The sequence below is a fragment of the Natrix helvetica genome, assembly GCF_964273705.1.
Source record: "Natrix helvetica genome assembly, chromosome: 5".
Lineage (NCBI taxonomy): Eukaryota > Metazoa > Chordata > Lepidosauria > Squamata > Natricidae > Natrix > Natrix helvetica.
In genome coordinates, this window is record NC_138551.1 from 71,266,764 (window position 1) to 71,294,532 (window position 27,769).

The 27,769-nt window shown below is 38.4% G+C and overlaps 1 protein-coding gene across 3 annotated transcripts in view; it reads right to left on the bottom strand.

Moving 5' to 3' along the window:
* TCERG1L (transcription elongation regulator 1 like) overlaps nt 1-27,769 on the bottom strand; it is a 210,997-nt gene that overhangs the window by 41,551 nt on the left and 141,677 nt on the right. For 2 of the 3 annotated variants that reach the window (XM_081955683.1, XM_081955682.1), the window contains exons 5-7: nt 24,448-24,573; nt 9,644-9,738; nt 8,054-8,142 (exon numbers count right to left, since the gene is read on the bottom strand). In XM_081955683.1, coding sequence (XP_081811809.1) covers nt 8,054-8,142; nt 9,644-9,738; nt 24,448-24,573 — 310 coding nt within the window. The remainder of the gene's footprint in view (nt 1-8,053; nt 8,143-9,643; nt 9,739-24,447; nt 24,574-27,769) is intronic. The other variant, XM_081955684.1, reaches the window with a different exon arrangement.

Genomic DNA, 27,769 nt, shown 5'->3' on the forward strand with positions numbered 1-27,769 from the left:
ATCCTGGGAGGTGACACGAGGCTGGCTTCTGGGCCTGGTGAATGCCTCGTTGGTGAGGGATCCTTACCAACTGCCTTGAAAGAGGCGGTGGTGAGGCCCTTACTCAGGAGGCCTTCACTTGACCCAATGGAGCTAGCTAATTATCGTCCAGTCTCCAACCTTCCCTTTCTGGCGAAGGTTGTTGAGAATGTGGTGGCGCAGCAATTTCCACGTCACCTCGATGAATCCGACTATCTAGACCCACGCCAGTCCGGCTTCAGACCCGGGCACAGCACAGAGACAGCCTTGGTCGCGTTGGTTGATGATCTCTGGAGGGCCAGAGATAGAGGTTGTTCCTCTATCCTGGTCCTATTAGATCTCTCAGCGGCTTTTGATACCATCGACCATGGTATCCTACTGCGCCGGCTGGAGGGGATGGGAGTCGGAGGCACTGTTCTACGGTGGTTCGGCTCCTACCTCTCCGGCCGGATGCAATATGTGTTGTCAGGGGGGCAGAGATCGACCCTGAGGCCACTCTCTTGTGGAGTGCCGCAGGGGTCGGTCCTCTCGCCCCTTCTGTTCAATGCATATGTGAAGCTGCTGGGCGAGATCATCCGTGGTTTTGGGGTTGAATACCATCTGTACGCTGATGATACCCAGCTGTACATTTCAACCCCAAGCCACCCCAACGAGGCTGTCGAAGTGATGTCTCGGTGTTTGGAAGCCGTCGGGGTCTGGATGGGGGACAACAGACTCAAACTCAACCCCTCCAAGTGGCTGTGGCTACCGGCACCTCGGTTCAGCCAGCTGACTCCATCGCTGGCCATAGGGGACGAGCAATTGCCCCCTGTGGAACGGGCGCGCAATTTGGGCATCCTCCTAGATGCCCGGCTGTCAATGGATGACCATGTGGCAGCCGTGGCAAGGGGGGCATTCCACCAGGTTCGCCTGGTGCACCAATTGCGCCCCCTACTGGACCGGGATGCCCTACGCACAGTCACTCATGCGCTGGTGACGTCTCGCCTAGACTACTGTAACGCTCTCTACATGGGGCTTCCCTTGGGACGCGCCCGGAGACTGCAGCTAGTCCAGAACGCGGCCGCGCGGGTTGTCATGGGGAGTTCCAGATACTCCCACGTAACACCACTCCTGCGCAAGCTGCACTGGCTGCCTGTGGTTTTTCGGGTGCGTTTCAAGGTTCTGATTACCATCTTTAAAGCGCTCCATGGCATAGGACCTAGTTACCTGCGGGATCGCATCCTCCCACATACATCCCTGCGGCCAATCCGCTCTCACAGGGAGGGGCTTCTCCAGGTGCCATCCACTAGGCAATGCCAGCGGGCGGCGCCAAGGAATAGGGCCTTCTCTGTGATGGGCCCAACCCTCTGGAATGACCTCCCCCCCGATATTAGAACCACCACAGACTTCCGCTCCTTCCGACAAAAATTGAAGACTCACCTGTTTCGATTAGCTGGCCTGGCATAATTATAACTGTTACAACTGTTACCTCCTGGAAATATATTCTCAACTGGTATTTTAAGGGTATTGTTTTAAATCTAATTGATTTTAGGGCTTTTAGAGCCATATTCATATTCTTCTGTACAGTTCTTTTAATTTTTTAACCTCCTCCATATGTATATTTATATCTATATTTATATTTGTATTTATTATCTGTTATTTGTTGTGTGGACTGTACACCGCCCCGAGTCCTTTTTGGGAGAGGGGGCGGTCTAGAAGTGCGAAGAATAAATAAATAAATAAATAAATAAATCACTTACAATCAAGGGTATGGATTTTCCCTTACATCAAGTATTTTTTTTCCTGATCCTTTAATTTCTTTCCTGATCAAGTCTAACGTGTCCAATAAAATTAGTTTTATGAGGAAGGCAAGTGTAGAGAATCAGTGGGGGCTTATGTAAATTATACAGATTTAATTAAAGCCTCTGGTAACAATATGATTTGAAATGGAGTTATCTATCCTCCAGAATCCAAATCAGCAGTCCCAACAAGTTAACAATAACAATAGAGATTGTGAAAGGGATTTCTAGAGAAAGAAACAGCAGACAACATATGATCTCAGCAAAGAATGAAGAGCTTTGTTCAAACTTCTTTGGACAAGAAGACTTGAGATCATCCACAAGTGCTCCACACAATTGTTTCTTATGAGGAGATCACATGATCAAACTCTCAGGTGGGCTGAAAGCTCAAGGAGAAGAAGGAATAGTCATCTTGGTCAAACTTAGGTTGATCCCTTTGAAAAGTCCTTACATTTACATGCTTCTTTTTTCTAATTATTCTTGTTAATTTCTTTTCAGCTATTAGAAATCTTGGATTGGCATATTTGATTGTACTGGGTGAGTTTTTCTTCAATAATCTTCAAAAAAAGTTGTAACTACAAGTTTAAGAACTTAATTTTTTTGGAATTAATAGCAAAAGGGTGATTAAAACTTTGGTATTAGAAAGTTACAAATGGACTAAGAATCAAAATAAATTTGAAATAAGATTTTGGAATTAACTATAAATAATTCTTCCCATGGGAAAATACTTTACCTTTGTTTATTTATTTTTAAAAATGGATCCTAGAAAGAATTAAATATTTCAATTAAAGAAGAACATATAAACTAAACTTACAATTACAGAATGGAACAAAACATTTTAAATGGACTCAGAAATTCATATTAATAATGTCAACAAAGACTACATCTGCCTCTTTGGAGCAGTGTGTCTCAAAGATGTTATTGAAAAGGAACATGTTTTACTTGACAAAATCAAGACTGAGCTGAATGTGGGTTTAAAAGTATGCCATGGAAAAAGGTGTTAAACTGGACATAGAAAAAATGACTGATGTTGTAACAATTAAAAGGGATATAAAAAAATAAACCAAGAGAGTGATAGGAATAATTTTCCAATATTGGATTTAAAAAAGAGGCTTTTATATTGGAGAATTTTGTGAGAATGGACAAAGGAAAATGAAATTACATTTGATTTATTTCTAGGGCCTTATTTGAATGGATTAAATATTAAAATTGTTAGATGTAAAAGGAAGGAATATAAAGTTGATTTATTTGATCAAGGTTAAACTAGATTTGGTGTTATTTCTCATAGCCCTTAATGGAGTTTTGCTGACCATTTTTGCTGAAATTTTGCTGGGTTTGTTTATATATTATAAATGGTCCTTCCGACACAGCCTAAAAAGTTGGCTTTTCCAGCAAGCCGGCCTGGCCTGTTAATTTTATCTTATTTTTAAAATGTTATTGTCCTATTAATTGGGTTTGTTTTTTGGATATGTATCTAATTTCTTTTTAACTTTCGTGATATGTGTTTTTTAATGTTGTACGCTGCCCTGAGTCCTTTGGGAGAAGGGCGGCATATAAATCCAATAAAACAGACAAACAAACTACAGGAAGAAGACACCATCTGTCATATTTAAAGAGGAAATGCTAAGTTACTAAAATTAGTAACTCACTTGAAAATCACTTGTCTTTTTTCTATTTCTCTTTTTTTATTTTTGCATCTTTTTATTCTTCTATCTTTCTTTAATTTGCATTATATTTTATTATTATAACTATAATATTACATTGTATTAACAGATTAGCACATTCTTTATAGCTGAGTTCTTTTAGATGGAGTATAAAATCCAGGAACAATGCAGGGATACTTGATGTTACATCAGACAATGGATAGGCAGACACAGGCTAACAGTGCATCAGCTCTTTATTTAATACAACAAGTGTGAACAATCCAGCGAAGTCTGGGTCTGACAGCAGCCCTTTTATAGGGAGCTGTCAGAACTCTCAACCAATAGAATCAAACCTTTGTTCCTGCCGGAACAGAGGACCTTGGTGGAAACCATAGTTGGTATTGTAGATATCTAACACTTGAGGAATGCTGACTTAGCATATTCTAATAATATTTTTCTGTACCTGCCAATAGGCAACTATGGTATCAGTCATCCCCCTGCATTTGGGTGAATAGAGAGAGAGGCAAATATGTCATACATGCTCACTCATTCTTGAAAGAAATGTTTAGTTTAGCTATTAAGACTTGGTTACAACAAAATATCTAACTTTTCTATTTTCGAGATGATTATTGCAATTCTAATTATTGTACTCATTTGATTACAGTATTTAATTTAAAAAAAATTCTACTGTGAGCCTTACCCACCCAGGAACCATTTGATTGTAGGAAGCTACAGAAGAAATATGTATATTGTTCCTAATTATAGATGTGAATCCAAAATAGGACAACAGGATTCTGAACACTTAGGGATAATGATAGGTATACATGGCATTGGGTTGACTTAGAAATAAGCCAAGCTATTTCCCAAATGATCCAGAAAATGGCTTGATTCATTGCCAAACTAAGCCAAGCCAAATTTGATTCTTTCCCTCTCAACATGTTTGACAGTCATAAATTGTTATGTCTCCCAGATGCCTGGTTGTTAAGTGTCAGCTTTATTCATTCACTGGCATGTGGCTAGAAAATATCTCTCTAGTGGAGCTCACAGTGAGTTAAATAAGCAGGATGTACCTGTTAAAATGGATGGGGAAGAGCCCAGTCTTCAGATTGTATTACTGAGACCACGTTCTGCATATAGGTTTTGCTACAGGACCAGCTGTTTTGGGGGATGAAATAATTTAATTTTCTTCTTTTAATTAATTGCCTTAGGATAGACCAAGGGTATGAATCTCACACTTTCACAGCAGCATCATGTGACGTATTGGGACTTTTTTCCCCCCTTTGCTACACCAGGTGTGGACATGGTCATTGTATGAAGGCCCATGGGCTGGGAGTTTGACAGCCGTGGGATAGGCTATCAGAATGAATACAGAGATGTAAAGCAGAAGCTATCTAGAGCCACTTTCCTCCTTCATGTTTGACAGTATCTGAAAGGGATCTTAAAAGGGATTTCCATTCCATGATGGAGCAATGATGGAGAAATGCTCAGCATTTGTAGGTGGGCTCACAAGTCCTGGCATGTGCCTGGCAAGCCTAGGCTGACAATGTCAAGGGCAAATTGAATTTGGGGATTGGAGAGATTTCATGCTATCCTTACTTGCACATTGTTCTAAATAGAGACTTCCTGGTTTGTGGAAGCTGCCACTTTGGATCCAGGGTGCCTATGAGTTGGGAAGAGTTAAAAATGAAATTCTGTTCCATCTTGAATTTTATTCTGAACCAGAGAGAGATCTGCAGTTCTTGTTTCTTCTAGCTTAGCTCTTTAAGGTAATTGTTACTCTGAATCAAATACTTGAAAATAATGAACATAAATTTTTGACCATAACTTAAACAATCAAATGAGAGGTTGTGGAAGTGCTGATCTCCCCTTATGTACAACAAGCTGAAACAATAGAGAATGCAGATGAGCAGTAAAAAATTTTCCTTGCACAATGACAGACTGTTTTTCTCCGAGTTGGACTCAAGATAAGAGAAAAATGTTATCTTCACAAAAAAAAATGTTTGCTTGCACAGATAAGTGTTATGAAGAAACACTTCAGCTGAACCTCAGCATTTTGCAGAAACAATTGGGCAGATCTTTGCATTCCTGAAAATGTTAAAGCTGAATGCAGGAACCCACTAAGCAGCAAACAGAAAGCATCTACTTGCTGACAAGGGCCTTGTAGTGCATTTTAATATGTATTTTGTTTTATTGCAAAAACATTTGCTTATAATTAGTGCTTGGGGCTCAAAGAAAGACAGAAACCTGTAAAATTGTGGGGTTGTTAAAGATGCATTCAAAATAAACTTGAAATTGCATAGTTTAAATAAAACTCCTAAACACCTGCCTTTCAGAATCTTCCAACTATTCATTTTTCTTCTCCATTCCTGAAATCCAAAAGTCTGGCCTACATCAGTTAGTTTCCATCTCCCCGGATGAATGGTGGTAGAATTCATTTCCAGCTACAAATACATTCATTGTGTGAACTGTTACCACTGGGCCAGCTGAAGCTTAGGCATTTATCTAATAAAAGCAAGGTAATAGCTGAAATGGAAATGGCCTATTTTCACATCTGACTGTAAGACCTAGTGGATGTCCCTGGAGAGGTGCTTAAAATGGATCCAAATGGCAGCTCCCTCTAGAAATCTCTTCACTTTCCCATTACTAACCCAATTTGACATTTAATTTAAAAATTATCAGACTCATCTCCCAGCTCGTCACTATTTGGCATAATAAAGTTTTCAATTATCCAAATGCAAAAATAGAGTGATTTGTTCAAAGACAGCACACTAATTAAAAATGGAGGTAATGGCAGAGCTTTGTCTATGAAATGCCTCTAAAACTAACACAATACTGAGTGCATTCAGTTGGATACAAGCAGCAATTCAGAGCTTGCATTTCAAAATAAATATACTAAAATCATATTATAAAACACCAATCTAAACTAACAAGTTATCCTATAAGAACAAATCTTTTGATATCTTAATACGTAATTTGTTTTCAACATCCCACATAATATTTAATCTTCAGCCTATCAGTCCTGCCCAAAGGGCATGACCATTTCTGTATTGGGTGAATATAGAGCATTTTTCTCCAATACAGTGTTGCAAAGTTTTGCACATCCTGGGAATTTTGTTTAATAAAAATAAACAAACCAAATAATTAATATCTCAAGAGCTTTCATATGCAATGCTGAATTTTGACAAATTCAAGTAAATTCACATGAAATTTCAATATTCCTAGATGTAATGAAATCCAGGCTGTTATTTCATAAAGATCTTGTAAAAATATCAGTATAAATTATAGAGGGATGAAGACCTAAATGTTCAAGATTATTTCCATGGCTCATAACATCAGACAGAGTAGCTAACTTTTGGCTTTGAAGTAGTTTTATTCAACCAGTACAGATGCTCAGATCTGTAGAACAACAAGTAAAAAAGAATAGCAGAATTAAAAACATGAACTTCACAAGGTATCCTATAGCTGCTAAATGATTTAGAGTTCCTGCTCTTGAAGTAGTTGATTTGCCAGCAATGTCACTGAGCTTACCAGAGAGCTTTGCTTATGAACTTCAGAGATAAAATTCAAAGTAGTGATAATTCAAAGAACTGTAATATCTAAGTGCCAATATTTCAGACATGAAAATAGGAAAAACTTTAGAAAGCCCTTAAGCTATAGTAGATGTCAGCTCCTAACCAATTTTGGCTTTTAAAATATATATATGCAGGATCTAATCTAATTCTGACTTAGAAAAGAGACCACTAAGAATCCCAGATTATAAACTGGTCTAGGAAGGTGGGAGGGCAGGGACATAATTTTATTAGGTCATCATGGTATTTGTGCATGCGCAGAACAATTTACACTGAACGAAGTGAACCAGTACTAGCGTAGGTAGGAACCCATCCTTTGAGCCAGCCTTTGAGTGAAAAAGGTTTGGGATCAATTCCACACTTTTGTCAGATGTGGTGATTCTTTGTGGATTTTGATACACTGATCTTTTGATTTCATATCTAAAGACGCTCAAATTAATAATATATTTTCCAAAGGTTTGCTCCATGTTTCAGTGTGATTCTGTCACAGATCGCTTGATCGAGCAGCAGGATGAGCCAATGTAGATGAAGTGGTGAATGAGGTCTTTTGCATTAAACCACATTAATATAATTAGTGTGGGAAAAATTCCCTAAAAATTAAACAAATACCAAGATACTTGCAGAGGTATTCTATACATTTATTACTGGACAATACAGTTCTATGCATGCCTACTTGGAAATTAATCACACTGGGTTAAATGGCATTCATTTCCAGGTACCTTACCTCTATTTAAGCATATCAGGAATACTGCCTAAATTTCAGCTTATGTTTTATTTAATGTTCATCACTGATATTGCACCTCAGGTGTGCAACAATGTCAGGATAAGGGATGGATGAGAATTTCATTGATTTGTGCAGCTGTGAGGGCACTGACATATATTCAAGGTGTCAGTTTCTGAAGAAAAGTGTTAAACATTGGATAACTGCCAATAACCATTATGTTTCTCCTTTTATTTTGTTAACAATGATATAGCATATCTTTAATTTATCGTTGGCAATAACCCAAATAATGAAGGAAAGCATATCACTCCTAAAGGTACTTACCAGGGAGATCCTGGAACAGGAGTAGATGCCACAGGCTTGTTGCCATTTGAAGTGTTTTCATCATCTGAGAGAAGTTTTAAAGAATGAGTCTTCAGAAAAAAGAAACAGATTAATCAGCAAAAGGCATTGTTATATTATGTGTTTTACTTACATTCTAACAAGCATTTTTTTTTATTTGATAGATTACAGCTTTCCTCAAAGAGGCCCAGGAAGTGCACATGATGTTATTTCATGGTTCTCTGACCTTGTGGGTTGGTTTCCGAATGCTTCTTTACCAGGCTAAGTAACATCTTCAGCAGAGTTTAGGGGATATTGGTGTCAGTGTTCTTCTTCATTGAAGCCTGACGCTCCACAAGCAATTCACCAACAGACATATCGACCTACAACCAGCCTACAAACCCCTCAGAATCCAAATCAACTGGACCGACCCTCAACCAACCCATGCAATTCTGCCCCACCAGCTCTCCACCTCCCGATGACCCTGCCCTGATGTAATCTCCTTATCACAAGACCCATCACAACACTTACAGCTGACCCTCCCTTGACACATCCATACCCAAAACCGTTATAAACGGAAGAATACTGACAATGACACCCCCATGAAGATGTGCTGAAGATGTTACCAGGCCTGGTAATGAAACATTTGGAAACCAACCCATAAGCTTGGAAGGTGAAACTTCATCCTCATCCTACACCCAAGATGCAGATATTTAACACTATTGCAAAATGCACACGCACACACACACAAACACACACACACACACACACACACACACTGGTGGAAAACATACCCACAACATAACCCTCTTCCTATTTTCTCCACAACAACATCCCTATGAAGTGGATTGGGTTGTGAGGGGCAAATAACAGGGTTTTGTTATTTGTTAACTATCATAGTTAGTTTGTATTTTAATCTGATATATATTCTTTCTTCTAAAGTGATGTTCAAGATTTATTAGCTTTTAACATTCCTAAACTGATAAACAAGCTGGAGACTACTTCCTGATAAGAAAAGTTTGTTAGTACAAATTGGTGTCTGGCTTACCTCTTGTGAACAATCTTTCTTCCTTACAATTTATTCCCCTCCACACCTCATTTTAATAAACATGTATGCTATTATCCTGTTCAATCTTTTCTCTTTCAGATTTCTTTGTTGTGTTAACTATAAAGGGGGATGTAAGCTAATGATCGGGGTTCCCTCTTTGAATGAAGAATCCCTTTTGTCTGATTATTCTGATAAATTGTAATAAAATGATCTTCCCGTCTCGGTTTGTCTCATTGGAAAATATGCACGATTTACGCTTTGCTTATCATCTCAATAATGATAGTTACAGATTCTAGGGAATTCTTAATCCAAACATTCTCAATTGATTTTCTTTTTCCGATGAACTCTTCTCATCATCCATTGTCAGATTTCTCTGGCTGGGCCCACACTCCTGGCAGTGGGGAGATGGAAGATGAAGCAAAGCAGGAGGATAGAGAAATGAGCTCTTGAATATGCCAACTTGGAGATATATCTTTGTTGCAGGAGAAATTTATGAAGAAAATCAATGCCTTTATCAATTCAGAATTAAACAGCAAGAAACTAACCTTCTCGTTTTCATTTTCTGCTGGCTTATTCTTCATTTCAGTATGTAAAATTATGGTTGGTGGGCAGGATGTCCTCTCTGGTTCTTTCCCTTTATCTGCAATTACAAAACTATTGATTAAGATCCAGAAAGAACCTATCTTCTAATTTTTAACTTGGAGGATCTATAAATCTTTTTTTAAAAAGTAGAAATCCTCATTTAGAAAGTTACGTTATTTTTCCAAAATCAGTACACGTGCTATAATTCAAAACTACATATTCAGCACCTTCAAAATTTATTATTAAATTATTTGCTAATCATATCTGAGAGTAATGAATTATGCCTTGCATGTTGAGAAAAGGGGAATGAAAAGTTTCAATCTAAACCAGTGTTTTCAAACTTGGCAACTTTAAGGCATGTTTTAAAACATTGGTTTTTGGTGCCGCTATTTTGTCGTAACACTTTTACTGAATGAAAACAACTCATTTTTGTCAAAAGAATCTACAAAATCATTTGAATATTTATTTTTTCTGTTCTCTTCCTCCCCTACACACACACACACACACACACACACACACACACACACACACCAGTATATTAAAAACTCTGTTCTCTCTTTTTTTGCCAATGGTTTTCTGGACAGATTTCTGATTTCATAGAAATAATGGCTGAAGGCTCTGTTGTCTGACTGATGCATCAGCTGTGTACACAGCAATAAAATCCCATTCATAATTTTGAAAATTCAAATACAAATAAAAAGATACAAGTAACAGAGCCTTAGGCTAGTTAATCTCATTTTAACTCCACAAACAGATCCGTTCTGGGACCAGATAATTGACAGAAAGTTGGCAAGCAGACACTTTTGCAAAACGGAGGGCATTTTCCCCAATGTTCAGAAAATAGACTTGAATTTTCTTCCTATTCTTTCTGAAAATAAATAAGCCCTAGGAAAACTAAAGGACACATCCATGTCAAGAGCCTTAATCAGACTGATTTTAAAACCACCCTTTTTACATAACCCCTTGCAGCTAATGTGACATTAATCCACCAGGAAGAGATAGCATGTGAATTTTAAAAAGTTTAACTTTGTATCCTGCTTTAAAACTTATCTAAAGTATTTATTGCATAGCAAATAGCTACAGTAAATAATGAGAAGGCAAAGTTGCACAAAATGCCGATTTTCATAATTTGTATTTCTGATTCCATCAAACCAGCATTGGCCAAAAAGATTTTCCAAAAATCAAAGGTCGGTTCCATAGTCATCAATGAAAGGCTTTGTGACGATTGTCCCGGACACTTCCCCAGGCACCTCGGGAGGATGAACTGGTCATGGGAATGTCAGGAGGGGAGGCAGCCAAGGGCTACTAGCCAGGAGTAGAAGGGATGAGGACAGGGAAGCAACCAGAAGAGCAGCTGAGTAAGTTAGAGACAGGAGAGGCACAGCTGAAGCTGTGGGCACACAACTGCATCTGGTCAGTGGAGTTGAAGAACTACCTCCTCCTCCTCTTTCTTCTCTTCCTTGTCTCCTGTCAGCACCTAGGACTGAGAGGAGGCAAGCCAACAAAAACGTCAGCCCGGTTACTTGTAATGGAAACAACATGTCTGTTTCCTTGCTGTGTACCATATTCTTCAGCTGTCGGGATTCTTGCCTTTGGAACCACCGTGGCACAATGATTAAAATGTAGTACTGTAGGCTACTTCTGCTGACTGTCGGCTGCCTGCAATTCGGCAGTTTGGATTTCACCAGGTTCAAGGTTGACTCAGCTTTCCATCCTTCCGAGGTGGGTAAAATGAGGACCCAGATTGTTGGAGGACAATATGCTGACTCTGTAATCTGTTTAGAGAGGGCTTCTAAGCACTGTGAAGCAGTATATAAGCCTAAGTGCTATTGCTATCATGCCTTTTGAACTCTGGATTTGCTTTATGGACTTTTTATTTGTGCTGTGGACTAGTGCTGGCTTCTTTTGAGCAGCCTGTTGAACTCATTGTAGGGTGGGGTGGTGCTTGCAAAGGGAATTGCTAGGGAATACTAATCCAGGCATGGGAGCCGTAATAAAGACTCTTAATACTCTGTGTGTGTGTGTGTGTGTGTGTGTGTGTGTGTGTGTGTGTGTGACAGCATGGGCTGTTTTCTGGTCTGGTGTGAGTTATTATGAAGTTCTCACCCTTGTAAGTTACTTATACTGGAGTAACAGGTAAAGCAATGCATGGGAGGGGGGGTGAGAGATATTGCATTTGTTTTCTCTATTCCCTTTCTTTATGCAGTTTCACAGTGTTCAATTGGTATTTAGAGCAATAGGTTCCTTCACTGATACATTTAATACAAGTTTCAATAGCATCATGCATGTCATTCTGCATATACTCTCCATGACTCTAAGCATGAAGACAGGCACACACACACACACACAAGCTATGCACATGAGGATGCCATGATACAAGGTTTACCCACTTACACCCTTTAGCACATAAATACTTAAGGGAAATAATAATATGCATTATGATGTTACAACATTTGGAAACCTATGGCCTCCACTTGGATGAAGCTGACAGACTTTTCATTTTAAAAAATGTCTGAAATCACATGAGATTTTGGTGTTCATGCCTGAAAGGCCACAAAAATATGAAAATGATGAGAGATGGGGCAAACCCATTAGACTTCAGCCATTATCTTATTTTCTATGGTGTTTAATGTTGAAGCTTTATTTGTCAGAAACAGAATTCAGGACCACAGAGGAGACTTTTGTACTGTACATAACAATCTTGCATGGGTTGTTAGATCAAGCACAAAACTACTATATTGAATTCCTCCTGAATCATGAACATGTTGTATTCAATGAAGGAGAGGTAATTTCACTTGAAGAAATAGGAAAAAATGTTGAACCTATTCGGTGCTGATTCTAAAACTAGTTTTGTTGGCGTTTAAAATGACAAGAAGGGACGAAGTGGCTCAGTGGCTAAGATGCTGAGCTTGTCGATTACAAAGATCGGCAGTTTGGTGGTTGGAATCCCTAGGTCCGCATCACAGAGTGAGCACCCATTACCTGTCCCAGCTTCTGCCAACCTAGCAGTTCGAAAGCATGTACACATGCAAGTAGAAAAATAGGGACCACTTTGGTGGGAAGGTAACAGCGTTCCATGCGCCTCCAGCATTTAGTCATGCCAGCCACATGAGCACGGAGATGTCTTTGGACAGTGCTGGCTCTTCGGCTTTGAAAAGGAGATGAGTACTACCCCCTAGGGTTGGGAATGACTAGCACATAGGTGCGAGGGGAACTTTTACCTTTACCTAAAATGATAGGAAACTTTTTCACTTCTGTTTGGAAGTGGTTTCAGGACTGCAAATGGAGACCCCAAAACATACCTTCATACAAAAATTCTAACTAAGCCATCCTTTCAGGAGAGAAGAAAATTGTGAAATAATCCACCTATTTTGAATGATGAACTACGGTATGTGAATTCTCAAAACAGGCCAGGTAGGTGTTTAGAAAAGATCATAAGCAAACAGACCACTTCTATTTAATTACACACACACACACTCGACATTTTCATCTACAGGTTGGTTAATGTCCCTGACATTTTATTCATCTTATCGAAAATTACAGGAGCAACTAATGTGCTGTTTAGAAAATACAGTCTCTGACCGATGAACATTTTTGAATAATAGGTTCTTAATATGCCTGCTAGAAAGTGAATTTGGGAGGCAATGAGAAAAATGGAGTTGTTTTGATTTGTAGGAAATATTCCTTTAACAATCATTGATTTTGCAACAGTTATAGAGATGTTGCAAAGCAACCTGCATGCCCAGGACTTTTGTGCAAATATAATTGGCTTTGATGTTTTGCCTGTTCTAGCAAAGCTAAGCCTATTCAATTACTCTCCAAAGGTTTAAGCAGCAGAACATTTTGACATCCCTAAGTATTCCTCATTTTGTGATCTTCCACTAATCTCATGATTTTGTCATCAAATAAACTCCAGCTTGAAAGCAGCACAAAACACTAGGCAATCAAAATTCATTTGAGGTTATGAAGTCTTGTTTTATTTAATATAAACAGTGGAAAAGCGGAGAATGGCTTTGTAAAAGCAAAAAACATCACTAGGATAAAACTGACTGAAGAATACGTCCATTTGTATAGATCCAATCTATTCCTGTTTATTCAGAGGAAATTTTTTAGTAATTTCAGTAGGATTGTATTGCTATTATTAATTGGAAAATGTATATTGGGGTGGAAAATGTATATTGTTGTTCTTTTAAAGATAACATCCATGAATTTAGGGCGGAAACAAATCTAAGGTATTGTCACAATCACATAATTTAGCAATGGCATGGATATATATAAGATAAGGAACTGGATCCAATCTTGGTCGGTCACCAGGAACAGAGGTTTAGTCTCCTGAGTTTTTGGACTCGTGCTGGAGCCCATCCTCAGGAAACTTCTCTTTAGCAGAATGTTCTGGTCCCGGTGACCAGCTCAGATTAAATCCTAAAACATTATCCTAGGACACATATTGTTTACATCTTATGATTTATGATTGTCAGGGGAAAATATTTCACCCTGAACTAGATGAGGTCTTAGATCGCGGCTTTTCCAAACAGCATTATCTTTAAGGTGCGAAAAAAGAAATAAAATCCCAGAAAACATATTCTAATGAAAAACAAGCTTTAATACAAAAATAAGAAAATAAAGAAATAAAACAAATCTATCTAATTGTTACATTTTGGCAGAAGCAATTTGTCTACCAGCTTCCTGGCAGACGGACAAAGATCAAAAGGAAAGAAAAGTCTCTGGAATGTGTGAAGAGCAGGCGCAGTACATCATTGCTGATAAGACCTTATGACCTGCGCAGTAATTCTTTCAGTTCAGCTATTCAGTTCAGGCTAGCAAACAATTTAACGCAGTGACAATGACTGCATCTTAGGATTTATGATTTATGACATTGCTTTGTTGTTTGTATTGTAGGAAGTTAGCACCCATCCCTGTCCTAGAAAAATTAAATATTTTAGGAAATATTAAAAGGACAGAATATTTCCCCTATAAGGGAGGCAGAAACTCATCCCCTCCCTTTGTTAATGGGCCATTAAGGCCTGGGCCAGCTTATCTACAACTCAAAAGACATGGCCTCCAGGGCATATAAATCCAATAAAACAAACAAACAAGCATAATAGGACCCATCTAGCAACAGAACTCACCCAATGACACCTGGTAAGATTGCATCACCCAGCAAGGCTCAACCAAGCTTGGGAGTCAAAGACAACCTACAAAGTTACCCCTGCATGGCCCCATGGGAGTCTGACAACCAATCAGAATACAAGCTCAAATTCAAAAGCCCAGAGAGGGCATAAAACCCAGGCACTCTCAGCATCTCTGCCCCTTTTCTTTGCCCAGGACCAAAAAAAACCATATGGTCCTGTCCAGCATTAAACCATCTTTCCAAGCAGCTTCCATGTTTCCAGTGTATTTCTCCCCACTTGGAACGGAACCCAGATGGACATTTTTCCCAACAGTATGTACACTGAGAGATGCACTAGAGGCAAATTCCTTCTGTGTCTAATCACACAGCCAATAAACCTGTTCTGTTCTGTTCTTAGTTATGCTGATGAAATATATATGGCGCAGGAACAATTTGACTTAAGAGATTCTCCTGGCCTAACTAAAATTTTGCTGAAACCTGCATGGCATGTAAAGGTTGTCTAAAGTTTAGGTTTACAAAGGAACCATCATATTCTGATCCAAGGACTCCAAACTCCAAGGAACCAGTATGCAGCTGGTAGCATTTTTAGTAGGAATCAGTGAAATGACAACCAAGATAAAGCATGACTAGAATTCTTGGAGTAAGACAGAATGATTCAGTTATTGATAAATTCTTACTGAAGAATATTGCCACTCTATGAGTTCTGTCCAAAATCCTGTCTGATCTATTCATCTTTGGAAGTTGGATTTCTTTGTTGTTATGCACTGTTGACACTTTGTTCGTTGTATATGGATTTTTAGAGGAGTGTTTGTGTAATAATCAGCTTCTAATGATTGATAGCCAACTTGAGCTTATCTCATTGTGGGACTGATACTTGCTGGTATATAGGGACAGTGAAAGTTCTCCATATGATGAAACATTTCATTAAAATAAGCACAATATGGAAAGCAGTCAACAAAATATTTTTGTTAGGGGCAAGTACATTACAAGAGAGAGAGAGAGTTTCATGTAGTGGTTAAAGCACCAGGCTATGAACAAGGAATGAGTTCTAGTCCTGCCTTAGGCACAAAACCAGCTAGGTGGTCTCTGGCCAGTCACTTTCTCTCAGCCCAAGGAAGGATGAAATGACAAACCACTCCTAAAAAGCCCTGCCAAGAAATTGTAGGGACTTGTCCCGGCAGTTTCTGAGAATTGGACATGACTGAATGGAAGAAAATATATATGACAGTTTCAGGCTTTATAAACACACAAACACATGAATGTATGTCATACTAATAGGACAGATTTAAACTAATTCACATACTCTAGTCTAGAACATTACAGATGAAAATAGTCATTTTTAAATACATTTTAGAAGTACTGAACAATTATATTTAATTGGGAACCTTGTTACAGATTTTATATTAACTAGACTGTTGCTATAAACGTGATCCAGGAAGATAGCTTAAAATGCATTGGGAGGGGGGGGCTATAGTCACACATATACGGACACACACACAGTAGATAGAACTGTAATATTGAGAATTTTTGATCCTTAGAAATGAAACAGAAAATAAAGAGCAGGCCTTTTCTAGTGTTCTTGTGCAAATCTTCAAAAATTATAAAACTAATAAAGACAATAAAATATATGACAAAGTGGAATCCCTTGCAAGCAAGAAAAATACTACTGAGATGTGAAGGGAAATGCTTTATTTAAAGAATCCTCTAATTTTGGTTAGAGAATAAGAAGAGACTTTAAGTAATTTATTATAATGAAATTCAGGATTGAATATAAAACATACTTTCTAATGAATAATGATCATTTCAGCCAGTATACTACAAAAACAGTCATTTCAATGTTTTTAGATGAAATATAACAACAGTGCTATCAATTCTTTCCATTAAAAGGTACAATACAACCAAAATATCTCATTAACTAAAATATTGGCAACAATCAGTCTTATGAAGTAACCGATGAGCAATCCAGTTAGATGTTAATTCTTATTATGCCAATAAAGGCTTATGAGCATACTTGTATCTTAATTGTCATGTTTTTGCAAATATATTCAGAAGCAACTCATTTTTCCAGTCGAGAAGGAGACTTGGAGCATTTTAGCTATTCATAAATATTGATTCGTGGGCCCTTAAAGCATGAAATGTCTCAGGTGACAGGCAGAACCAAACTACTAAAAAATGAATGCCGGTTGATTGAAAAGCTTCTTTCCTATCAAAAAAGAAAGCATCATAACCTATTTCCCTCTAGTTGTTGCTGATAAAAGAACAAGTTATGATTAATTGCAGAATTCAGGGGCGATCATGGATGCAAGAGACAATGATATACAGATTACAAACAATAAATCAATAGATCCCTTTTGGGAAAAAGATGTCACATACAATGAATCTATGGTGCCTCTGTTTCTATTATTGGATTTTGCACAATAACCCAATGCTACTGAAATGCATGATTCACCTTCAGCCCAAGCTACTGAAAAAAACAAGAGATAGCTGCTTTACTCATTCTGCTTTGGTTATGATGAAAAGACCCAGAAAGGTCTCATAAAATAAAGCAAATGGAGAGGGGAATAATGTACTCCAAGTTCCAGTAAGGAGTTTGCTTCAAAATTGTTCCTGTGTACATTGCAGGTTGCATACGAAAATTGCACACTGAATTGGAATGGTTTTGTTCTTGTGGCTATAATTCTTCTAGGACTAAATAGATACTGTAGTTTGTGAAAAGCACCTATTTGCATGCAAAAGGCTGAGATTGAACCTCTAGCATCTCTAGACAAGGGATGCAGTGGCTCAGTGGCTAAGACGCGGAACTAGTTGATCAGAAAGATCAGCAGTTCGGCGGTTCGAATCCCTAGCATGGAGTGAGCTCCCATTACTTGTCCCTGTTTCTGTCAACCTAGCAGTTTGAAAGCATGTGAAAATGCAAGGAGACAAAATAGGAACCACCTTTGGTGGGAAGGTAACAGTGTTCCGTGTGCCTTTGGCATTTAGTAATGACCACATAGATGTCTTCAGACAGCTTTGAAATGGAGATGAGCACCACCCCCTAGAGTTGGGAATGACTAGCACATATGTGTGAGGGGAACCTTTACCTTTTCCTATCTCTAGATAGGGCTTCAAAATCTTCAATCTGAAATCCTGTTGCCAATATGTGTCAATAATACCAAGCTGTGTGAATAATTTTTAGTTAACTGTGAAGTTGTGTCTTCTCTTCTTTATGCAAGCTGATTTTAAGTGAAATTACAGCCCATCAAAATATAAATATTCCACATGTTCCACTTCTATGAAACATTGCTGCTTGGGGTTTAACTCGTAGAGGCTCTAGGTGTTATCCCAAGGTCTGTGTGTGGAGATTGTGCATTCCAAGTATCTACAATATGTGTGTACTGCTCTCTAAATGTGCATGGAGTGATGTGAATTTATTGATGCTTATACCTACTGTCACCTTATTTTCGTATTGATTCCCCCACTCTCCCATTACCTGCTATCCATCATGCCAAGTTAGGAAAAAGATGAAAAAGTGCTAAGAGGAGAGTTGGTAAGAATATAAATATTTTTTTTTAAAAAAAAATCTACCATGGCTATCTACTGGAGTGGTTTTGCAAGATCTGTCACAATGGATTTCATCACAGTATAGATGACAACTTTGAATGGCATTTGGTATTTATCCCTCTCCGTTCAACAATCTCCACCTGGACACACATATAAACTCTAGGAGTGATGTATCTGAAAAGGAATATGCTTCTGAAACTGGTTAGACTTTCCAAATAGAATAGTTTTTAAACAAGAGCTAAATTGAGAAACTTTTAAAAAATGTTCTTTGGGGGACATTTATATGAAATAGAATACCCGGGGGGGGGGGAGTTCTAACATATTTTTTATTAACAATCATGCCATTAGCTGAAGTTGTATAGTATAATATAGTATAGCTTTCCCATTTTTAGGAAAACAGGCAAGTGTTTAATTGTTTTTTTAATGGACATTAAAAAAAAAAAAACCTCAGTAATGGATGGGAATTCTTCCTCTCTAACATAGGTAGTAAAGTAGATTGCATTTCTGTCATTTCTATATCCCTAACAGGACAAGAAAACACAGGTCAGTTCAAAAAAGAAATGACAACAATTCATATAAATGAGAAAATCTGTAATGTATGGCAACCGAGATAGGAAATAATTATAGGAAGGGAGCACCAATCACATGATTTAGGTAGCAATTCCATTTTTATTTAATTCTCCAGTTAGAGAGTACTAAAGGAGCTTCTAATGGATTCAATTATTTTATTACGGTAACCAGATCATACCTGTAGAAAAATACTCCTGCCAACTGATATACATTTTAGGTTTTGAGAGTAAGTTCTTCTAATTATTTTTATTTAAAACATTTACATAACCCCCTAGAGTCACATTGAGTTGGATAACCACACAAATGTTTTGAATAAATATAAATATAATCTGCGAAGCAAAAATCTGAAAACCAATTTGCCTCTGTTGCACAGCTTCTGTATACCCAGGTAATCCTTGATTTATGATGATTCGTTTAGCAACCAAGGACCTTTTACAACCCCTGAGGCACCCTATACTCCACACATAATGACTGTAGTGGGGAGAATCGGGATTGCATGGGTGCCTTGTTTAACAACAGCAACAACTTTGATGACTGTAATTCTGGGCTCTGTTGCGGTCATAGGTCGAGGACTATCTGTATTAGGGAAACTTCTTTGGATTTACCAAGGGGTCCATTTCCCAGACACCAATCTGTTCTGTCTAGGGTGCAGGCATTCACATTCAGACACAGTTGCTATGGAGTCAAGGAGATAACAGTAGACAAGATTGTAAATCAGGGTTCTGTACAAAAGGATCTTGCCTGAATAAATCTGTTTGAAGTCTAGGCTGCCATAGAGTGGTCCAAGAAATCAGAGCATCAAGTTGATTGTCTGCCAATCCAATACTCATAGATTTATAAGTAAACAAAGGAACAAGAATCACAAACTAGGGTTTCAGATGGTTCTTTCCAACAAAGATTGAACATACAGCAGCTACATAAATCTGCCTGCACACAGCTGGCTGCAATTATTCAGGCCGTGCCCTTTGCCTAGTGAGAAGCCTCATTGACTGCCATTGCTCTGCTGGCGGCTGCATGTATCAAAGTCTGATGCTGATGATCGTCATTGTCTGACTGCTCCAGCTGATTTAGGAGATGCCTATGATTGCTCAGCCTTCTCTGATGAATCGTGGCTTGAAGATTCCTGAGGCTGACTGTCTACTACCTGAGCTGGAGTAACATTGTCAGAATCAGAGTTTGAATCCAAATCCTGGCCCCTGAAACTCCCATGAAAGAACAGAGTAGAGACCCTTTTTTTCTAATTGGAAGTTCTCGTGGAGATGTCCATTTCCTGTACCTATCATCTAGAAAGCAATACTGGCCCAAAGCATCGTGTCCCCAAGACTCAAAATTCAGAATAATCCAAGACTACTCCCCAAGACCATTACAGAGCTGAACTAGAAATGGCTGGGCAGGCTCATTGGGAACAGTTTGGCCCAATCCAAGCCAGATGTGTTTGGCTATGAATCCAAGAAAAACATTCTCCTCAGAAATAATTCTATAATTATTGCTGTGAGAAGCAGACAAGATTTCAACTTGATATATTGATATGCTGATACTCTTCCTTCCTGCTGATTTTTGGACTCCATCCCTTCTTTTCTACTCATTGCCCCTTGCCTCTATCCCGATAATCAGTATGTAAAAGCTAACAGGGAAGCTCTGGGTGTGATTATATTGGCTGGACAAAAGGCTGGAATGCAAGGGGTCTGTAAATAGCTCTACTGAAGGATTAGCAATGACCGATAGAAAAACAGTCATGTTGGAACATACAATTGTCTGTATATCACGTGAGATGCTATCAAAGCTGCCCCAAATGCATCTATGGTTCAGTTTCTTCCTGATAATATCACCTTCTAGTCTGAATCACTAATCATGAATTTCCAAACTTTAAATAACATAAATCTATCTCACAAATGCTGCTTGTAATATTGGATTAAAACAAAAACTCCACATAGCCCCCCCCCAAAAAAAATCCCTTATTCTACAATGACCTGAGAAATCAGAAAAAAAATGTGTTTCTCAGGTTCTACAAAATGTACCCAAACACCAAAAGGTACAGCAAAGGAACTATAGTATATTTCGTTCCTATAAACTGTTCATGATTTCCAGAATGGAATTCTAATTACGGTAACATTTAAACTCAATCCCAAACAATTTGAACCATACATGTACAAATGTCAAAGCTTTATCTCTAAAGCATGTATTTCTACCACATTAGCCCACATGCTAACCATATTGTGGTCACAGTTTCTCTAGCAAAATACTTCATTTTGTTAACTTGCAAAAGCCTGCAGCAACTGGTAGAAAAAAACTTTACCTGAAGACTTGGGCACAGAATTAGGCAAGGTATCTACTAATGAGGCGCAGCTGCAAAATATGCAAACAGAATCAGATGTCCCTATTGTTTAAGTCCAAAAAGGCAGGCTCTATTACATTCCCAATACATTGTTTCATCTGATATGCTGATATTCTTGTTTGAAACAGGTGCAGCTTTTTAACAAAGCAAGAGGTGGAGAGTACCTTAGGATGCATAAGACATTGAACATGGTAGAGTCCAATCTAAACTGAAAGGGAGGAGGAGCAGCATCCAGCATCCAAAAGGACTGAAATTCAGACTCTGCTAAATTCAATCATTAACTTATCTCATCTAAAGTGAGTTATCCAGAAGATTTTGCACTTCTGAATTCTGCATCAGAGTCAAAACAATTGCAATGAGTGAAAATATATGTCTACTGTAAAGCATGAATGGAAGCTGATGTATTAGCCCTGGGATTAGGAGGGGCCATCCTGGTAAGAGTGAAGGCATTTCAGGATTTTATGACACAGAGATGACATGCATGTGTGCTATGTGCCTGATAGAGCAGAAAGGGATGAATAAACAAATGTTTAATGGATGGTGTAAGTAGGGGTGGCCAAGTAGGGGTGTGTTGTGGCTGGCAGCAGGTTCAGACAGTGAGGAGGTTGCGGAGGAACATGGGCCAGTCCTGGGGGCTGAAGAAAGCTCAGGCGAGGGCTCTGTGTTGGAAGCAGAGAGGGAGCTAGACAGCAGCAAGGCAAAGGAACAGCTGGTGCTGTCCAGTGTGTGCATGCGCACAACTGCCAGAAGACAAGAACAACTAGGAAAGCAGGATCAACTTGGGAGTAAAGCCACACCTTAGAGGTGATTGGCTTCTCCCATAGGAAACAAAATAGGAACAAATGGGGAGTGGGCTTTTGCAGGAAACATTTTGTTCCTTCTGTAGTTTCAAGAGTGGAAAGTTATGTTTGTGACTATAAGAGACTCTGTGCCAAGTGTTGCCTTGCCCTGCATTTGGAAACTAGTTATCTGGCAGCTCTCTGGCAAGCAAGATAAGGTTCGTGTTGATAAATATTCTTCTGAAAGACTTGCTGACTGTGAATGAAAGGAATTTACAGTTGTGTAAATAAAAGGGGTTTTGCGAGGATCAAGACTCTGCTTCATGCTTTTTAAGGAAGCCTGGGTCAGAACAGGGTGCCTTTGTTCTTGGTCCCTTTGAAGCTGGGACTCTTTTGCTGGAGTACTCCAATAAAAGAAGCTAAAAGCCATTCCTCCTGTTTGGTGGACTTACTGGCTTCAGAACCAGGCTAAGGCCCATTATTGGGGACAACAAACTGTGGAACAGAACAAATTAATCTATTCATCAATTCACCATAAACTACTTGTGAACAGAGAACTGGCATATAAAGTTGATAGCAATATAAGTAAAGTGTTTGAAGTGATATTAACGGTTTTATGCATTCATAAATTTTATGAGAAACAGGAATACGAGAAACACTGAACAATTCAAATAATATTTGGCTAAGAGTTACAGTTCCTTGGAATTAGAGTTATTGACTAGGAGAAAAATTAAACAAGAAGGGCTACTGATTTGTTACTGATTTCATTCAGCTTGTTGATCTCCAACGTGAATTTGCACAATGTATTTGTACAATGTATTTGTCTTATTCTACTATTGTTTTGATCTAAACAATATTATACAATCAATGTGTTCACAAGACACACTGAAATTTTGGGCAAACCCATAATTTAGCTTAGTATATTGCACAACAAAGCCTACCTGTATATTTAATTTATGCTTCGTTTACAGAACTGCATACATTGAGTGAAGCATGACCAAACTGACATCAATGTGTCCTATGAAGATACTCAAGATATTGCTACCAGCTTTTATATTAGGTGATATTGTGGGGTGTTTTTTTTTTTTTTGATGGTATGCTTTTTCCCCAGCTTTTGACAAAAATGCACCAGAATAAGTGCATTGAGCCTCTTAAGCTATTCTAAAGTTGTCCACAGGAGATAAAATATTGTAACTACACGAAAGTGTTTTAAGTTAGTATCTACTGCAGTCTTTGATTGATAAAGATTGAAAAAATGAGCTATAGATCTTCCAGTGGAATAAAATTGTCCATCTGAATTTAAGACAATTACATCCTCTCTTGCATAAGTTAATTAAAGCAAAATAGTTTAAACACGTGCAACATTCAGACAACTGCAAAAAATAACAGATTCTGTCCAGGAAGTGTGAATTAGTTCAGTTTTATATTGGAATCTGGGCAGATGAACATTTGAAGAATCACTATTTTTCACCCACCAGTCTGCTACACCCATATCGTCATCCAGAGGAGGGGAAAAAACCCTGACATTGCGGAAAAGGTAAAGAACTAAGACAATTCAGAGGAGAGGGGGAAAAGTTCAGTTTGTGTGTCTAAATGGCAGCTGGCTAGTTACAGTAGGTGAGCCTGAAGACGAGAAAGACAAAGAAGGAATATGACAATATGATGACAGGTAAGAGAGAAATAAGGCGTCTCAAATAATTGCTCAGTCATCAGAGAAACCATATAGATATATTCATTCCTGTATCATGATAACCCATTTTAGTGGAGGTGTGGCTTCTATAATAGCAATAGCACTTAGACTTATATAAGAGTGATTTCCAGCTTTCTCTAAGCGGTTTACAGAGTCAGCAAATTTTCCCCAACAATCTGGGTCCTCATTTTACCCACCTAGGAAGGATGGAAGGCTGAGTCAACGTTGAGCCTGGTGAGATTTGAACTGCCAAACTGCAGGCAGCCGGTGATTAGGAGTCGTAGCCTGCAGTACTGCACTCTAACCACTGCGCCACCGCGACTCTAATACTTCTGCTCTAAGAAGTAGAGGTATTCTTTTGCAAATGACATTTTAAGGACGGAGACTTTCAAAATGTTACTGCTCAAATCTTATTTATTAAAACAGGGGAAAAAACCTACTTCTTTGGTTCCAAAGTCTAAAAGGGGAGAAAAAAATTAAACCATTCTGGAATAGACTTTGTAAAAAAGAAAAAAGAAACCTCCTCTGTTCTTCAATTGATGCAAATCCTACAACAGTTGCTGCGTAACCATGCTAGATTTAGTTCAATTGCAAAATGCTTCTGTTAGCAGAGGGTTTTTTCATTACTGTACAACGCAGGAAACAATTTGGTTGAAATGTATGCAAATACGCAACATATGCTTTAGCGGGATAATCAGTATAGTGAAACATAAACACACCTGCTAATGTTTGATCCACCAAATTGGTTGCCATGAACGTCACAGCTGGTGATGAGATAGCCGCTACCCTGGTGACTTGAGCTGGCATCAGAGGATTCATGCGAGTTTCGAGTCTAGAAGCAATACCTGCATACAAAAGAGAAGAGAAACATTTGAGTTTATCACTACGAAAAAGAGTAAAGATCCTGGAACTGAATTTGTTGTCATAAATGTGAGATTTAATCAGAAACCAAATGTTAACTGTTTAGTAGTGGGAATTTTATTTAATGTGCAATTATAACTAAGTGCACAACAGGAAAATCAAAATACTATCTACAGTACAACCTGCAGTAAATATATATATATAATACTCAATGCAAGGCATTTGCTAATGCAATATAACAGTGCACAACCAAAATATAAATCTCTAGTGAACAATGAGAAAGAAGGTTCTTCCAGTTTCATAAAGGTCTTGCATAAAGAAGCCTTTTTAACTTGACTTCTTTAAATCAAATGAAATTCAAGGGAGAATGGATTCCAGGAAGTTAAGTGGGAAAAGTCCTACAGTGTAAGGGGCCATTTGAACATGAGGAAAAACTTAACACACAATCAAGCTGAACACATAGGAAAAATGAATTGGAATTGAGTTGTTCAAATAGGCCAGTTGGTCTTGAATACATGCAACCTGAAAAGTCAACATTAGACATTTAAATGCATAGAGCTTCTTAATATTCAGCCACAATTGAGGTAGAAAAAAGAAATAGGAGCATATCCAGACATATCTAGGAGCAAATTCTTCTGATATGAACCAATGCAAGGACATCATAGTTAGAAAAGCCTACCAATCAACTATTAACATAATCCAGGTATGACATCTTCAAGTGTGAACTAATGTTCTGTTTTTGAAATAAAGAAGATATGAATGAATTCAATTAAAATATTAAAATTAATAGCAATATTAGTGGTTTTATCAATAAAAAAACTATTAGCAAAATATGAGCTAAGTTGGTCTAATCAAGATTTTTTTGAAGAGTTGGAGATGCAAAGGATATATCTTAAAAAGAAGAAATGTGTAATAAAATAGATTATGTTTCTTTAAATAAATAGCTATATATGGTTTGCAAAGCATGTTGTTACCACAACAAGGGAAGGGAAGTGCATAACAATACCTAAGAGCATAACCTAACAATTTCTGTTTTAACTAACAATTTCTGGATAAATTTAAAATGCAACTTTCAAAGTTTTCTAGATAAATATTTATACAAACTAAGATTTGTGTTAGGTAAGCTCCCATTAGGAGAGCAAGTGTGCAGAGAAGCGTAATGAGAGTTGTATTGGAGAACACAAAAAACCAGCATATAGTGACACTGCAGTTTAAATAGGATTTTACTTTTGTGGAAAATAGAGGTATTCAGAGTTCAATTTACACACGGTTCAGTCAGTCGGTTATACATCAAATACAGTCCAGTATCATATAATCAGTTCAGCACACAAAGTCGCTAACAGTAGCAAAACTCACAAGCAGTATCCACCGATCAGCATCTAACAAACAGAGAGCTAACAGTCATTCTGGCTCCATCTTATGGCTGCTTGAGGTAACAGCAACCAATCACATTACAGCAGTACTTAAAGCTACAGTACTACCATCATGGTTTATATATTGCTGACCCAACTGTTAGCTTACATTCCTAACAATTTGCTACTTCATTCATTGCATCCTTGCAAACAAAAACAAGTTAGATATGAAAGGATGGCTGAAATATCAAAACACCCCAAAACAAGTAGGTGCAGTGGCTGAACCTTTTGAGACCAAAAGTGGGTGTTTCGTAAGTCATATTTTTATAGTGAGACAAAGAACAAGAAGAAAAAAAATCTACCTGACTTTTATCTTCTCCATATACACAGGTAGTCCTACCTTTACAATGGTAATTGGACAGATTTATATTGTTAAGCAAGGTGGTTTTAAAGTAAAACATCATTTATTTGCATTACTTAGTGATCACAGTCCTAGCAGTCTCCCTTGCCATTGTAAGCAAGGTTCACAGGTCATTAAACAGCTCTATGAGATGATTGCATTATACTCAACTTCCTACTGGCTTCCCACAAGTAAAGCCAATGGGGAAGCCAGCAGGAAGTTGCAAGTCTTAGGCAGCTTGCAAGGAGATTGCCAGGCAGATAAGTGGCTACTGCTGGCTGAGAGAGGAATATGAGGGACCAATGTAGTGCAAGTGCAACTAGACTTCATATGGCTGCTGCTGGGGTCTGGAGGGAGATTTACTGAAGTGATTTACAACCTCCCTTGATTGTTTTCCCATTGACTTTGTTGCAAGATTCCATGATTTTAGGATGCTGCAACTGTTCTAAGTGTGAGGCCAAGTACTCAGATGGTGATTGCATAGCCAGAGGGGGCTTGGGATAGTGGAACTTCAAGGATCATGGCTACTACCACTTGTTCAGCACCATCATATCTTTGAACAGTCAACTGAATGAGTGGTCGTCAAGCAAGGACACTTTCAACTTTACAAATGTATTATTCTTTAATAGCAAAAGTATCCTTCAGACCTACATATGCTTTTTGTTTTGCAGATGCTATTAAAACTAGTTACTTTGAGTGTCAGGCACCAGTTCTAAACCAGAAAATTATTTCGACCCATTTAGATACCAGTTCCGCTACAGGTCATCCTTGACTTACAACCATTCATTTAATGACTGTCCAAAGTTACAATGGGTGAAAAAAGTGACTTATGACTGCTTTTTATACTGCAAAATCCCCAGGGTCATTTGTCCAAAATTCTGACTTTTGGCAACTGGCCAAATTTATGACAGTTGCAGCATCTTGGGCTCATGTGATAATCTTTCATGACCTCTTGACAAGCAAATCAGTGGGGAAGCCAGATTCATTTAACAACTGTTTTACTAACTGTAGTGATTCAGCTAGTGATTAACAGCTATGGCGACCAATTCGCTCTCACAGAGAGGGACTCCTCCGGGTACCATCCGCTAAGCAATGCCGGCGGGCGGTGCCCAGGAGTAGGGCCTTCTCTGTGATGGGCCCAACCCTCTGGAACGACCTCCCCCCCGATATTAGAATTACTGCTGATCTCCGCTCCTTCCGTAAGAAACTCAAGACCCACCTGTTCCAATTAGCTGGCCCAATCATAATCATAATCATAATCTAATCCCGACCTTCCTGGCCGGTATTTTAAATTTTAAATTTTGGGGTATTTTAGTTGGTTTTAATTATTAGCTAATTTTATGATCATTGTACAGACTTTTTGTTCAATTTGTTTGTCTGGGGTTTTGTATTTCTGTTGGTTATTGTGCATTTTATTTCTGTCTGTAC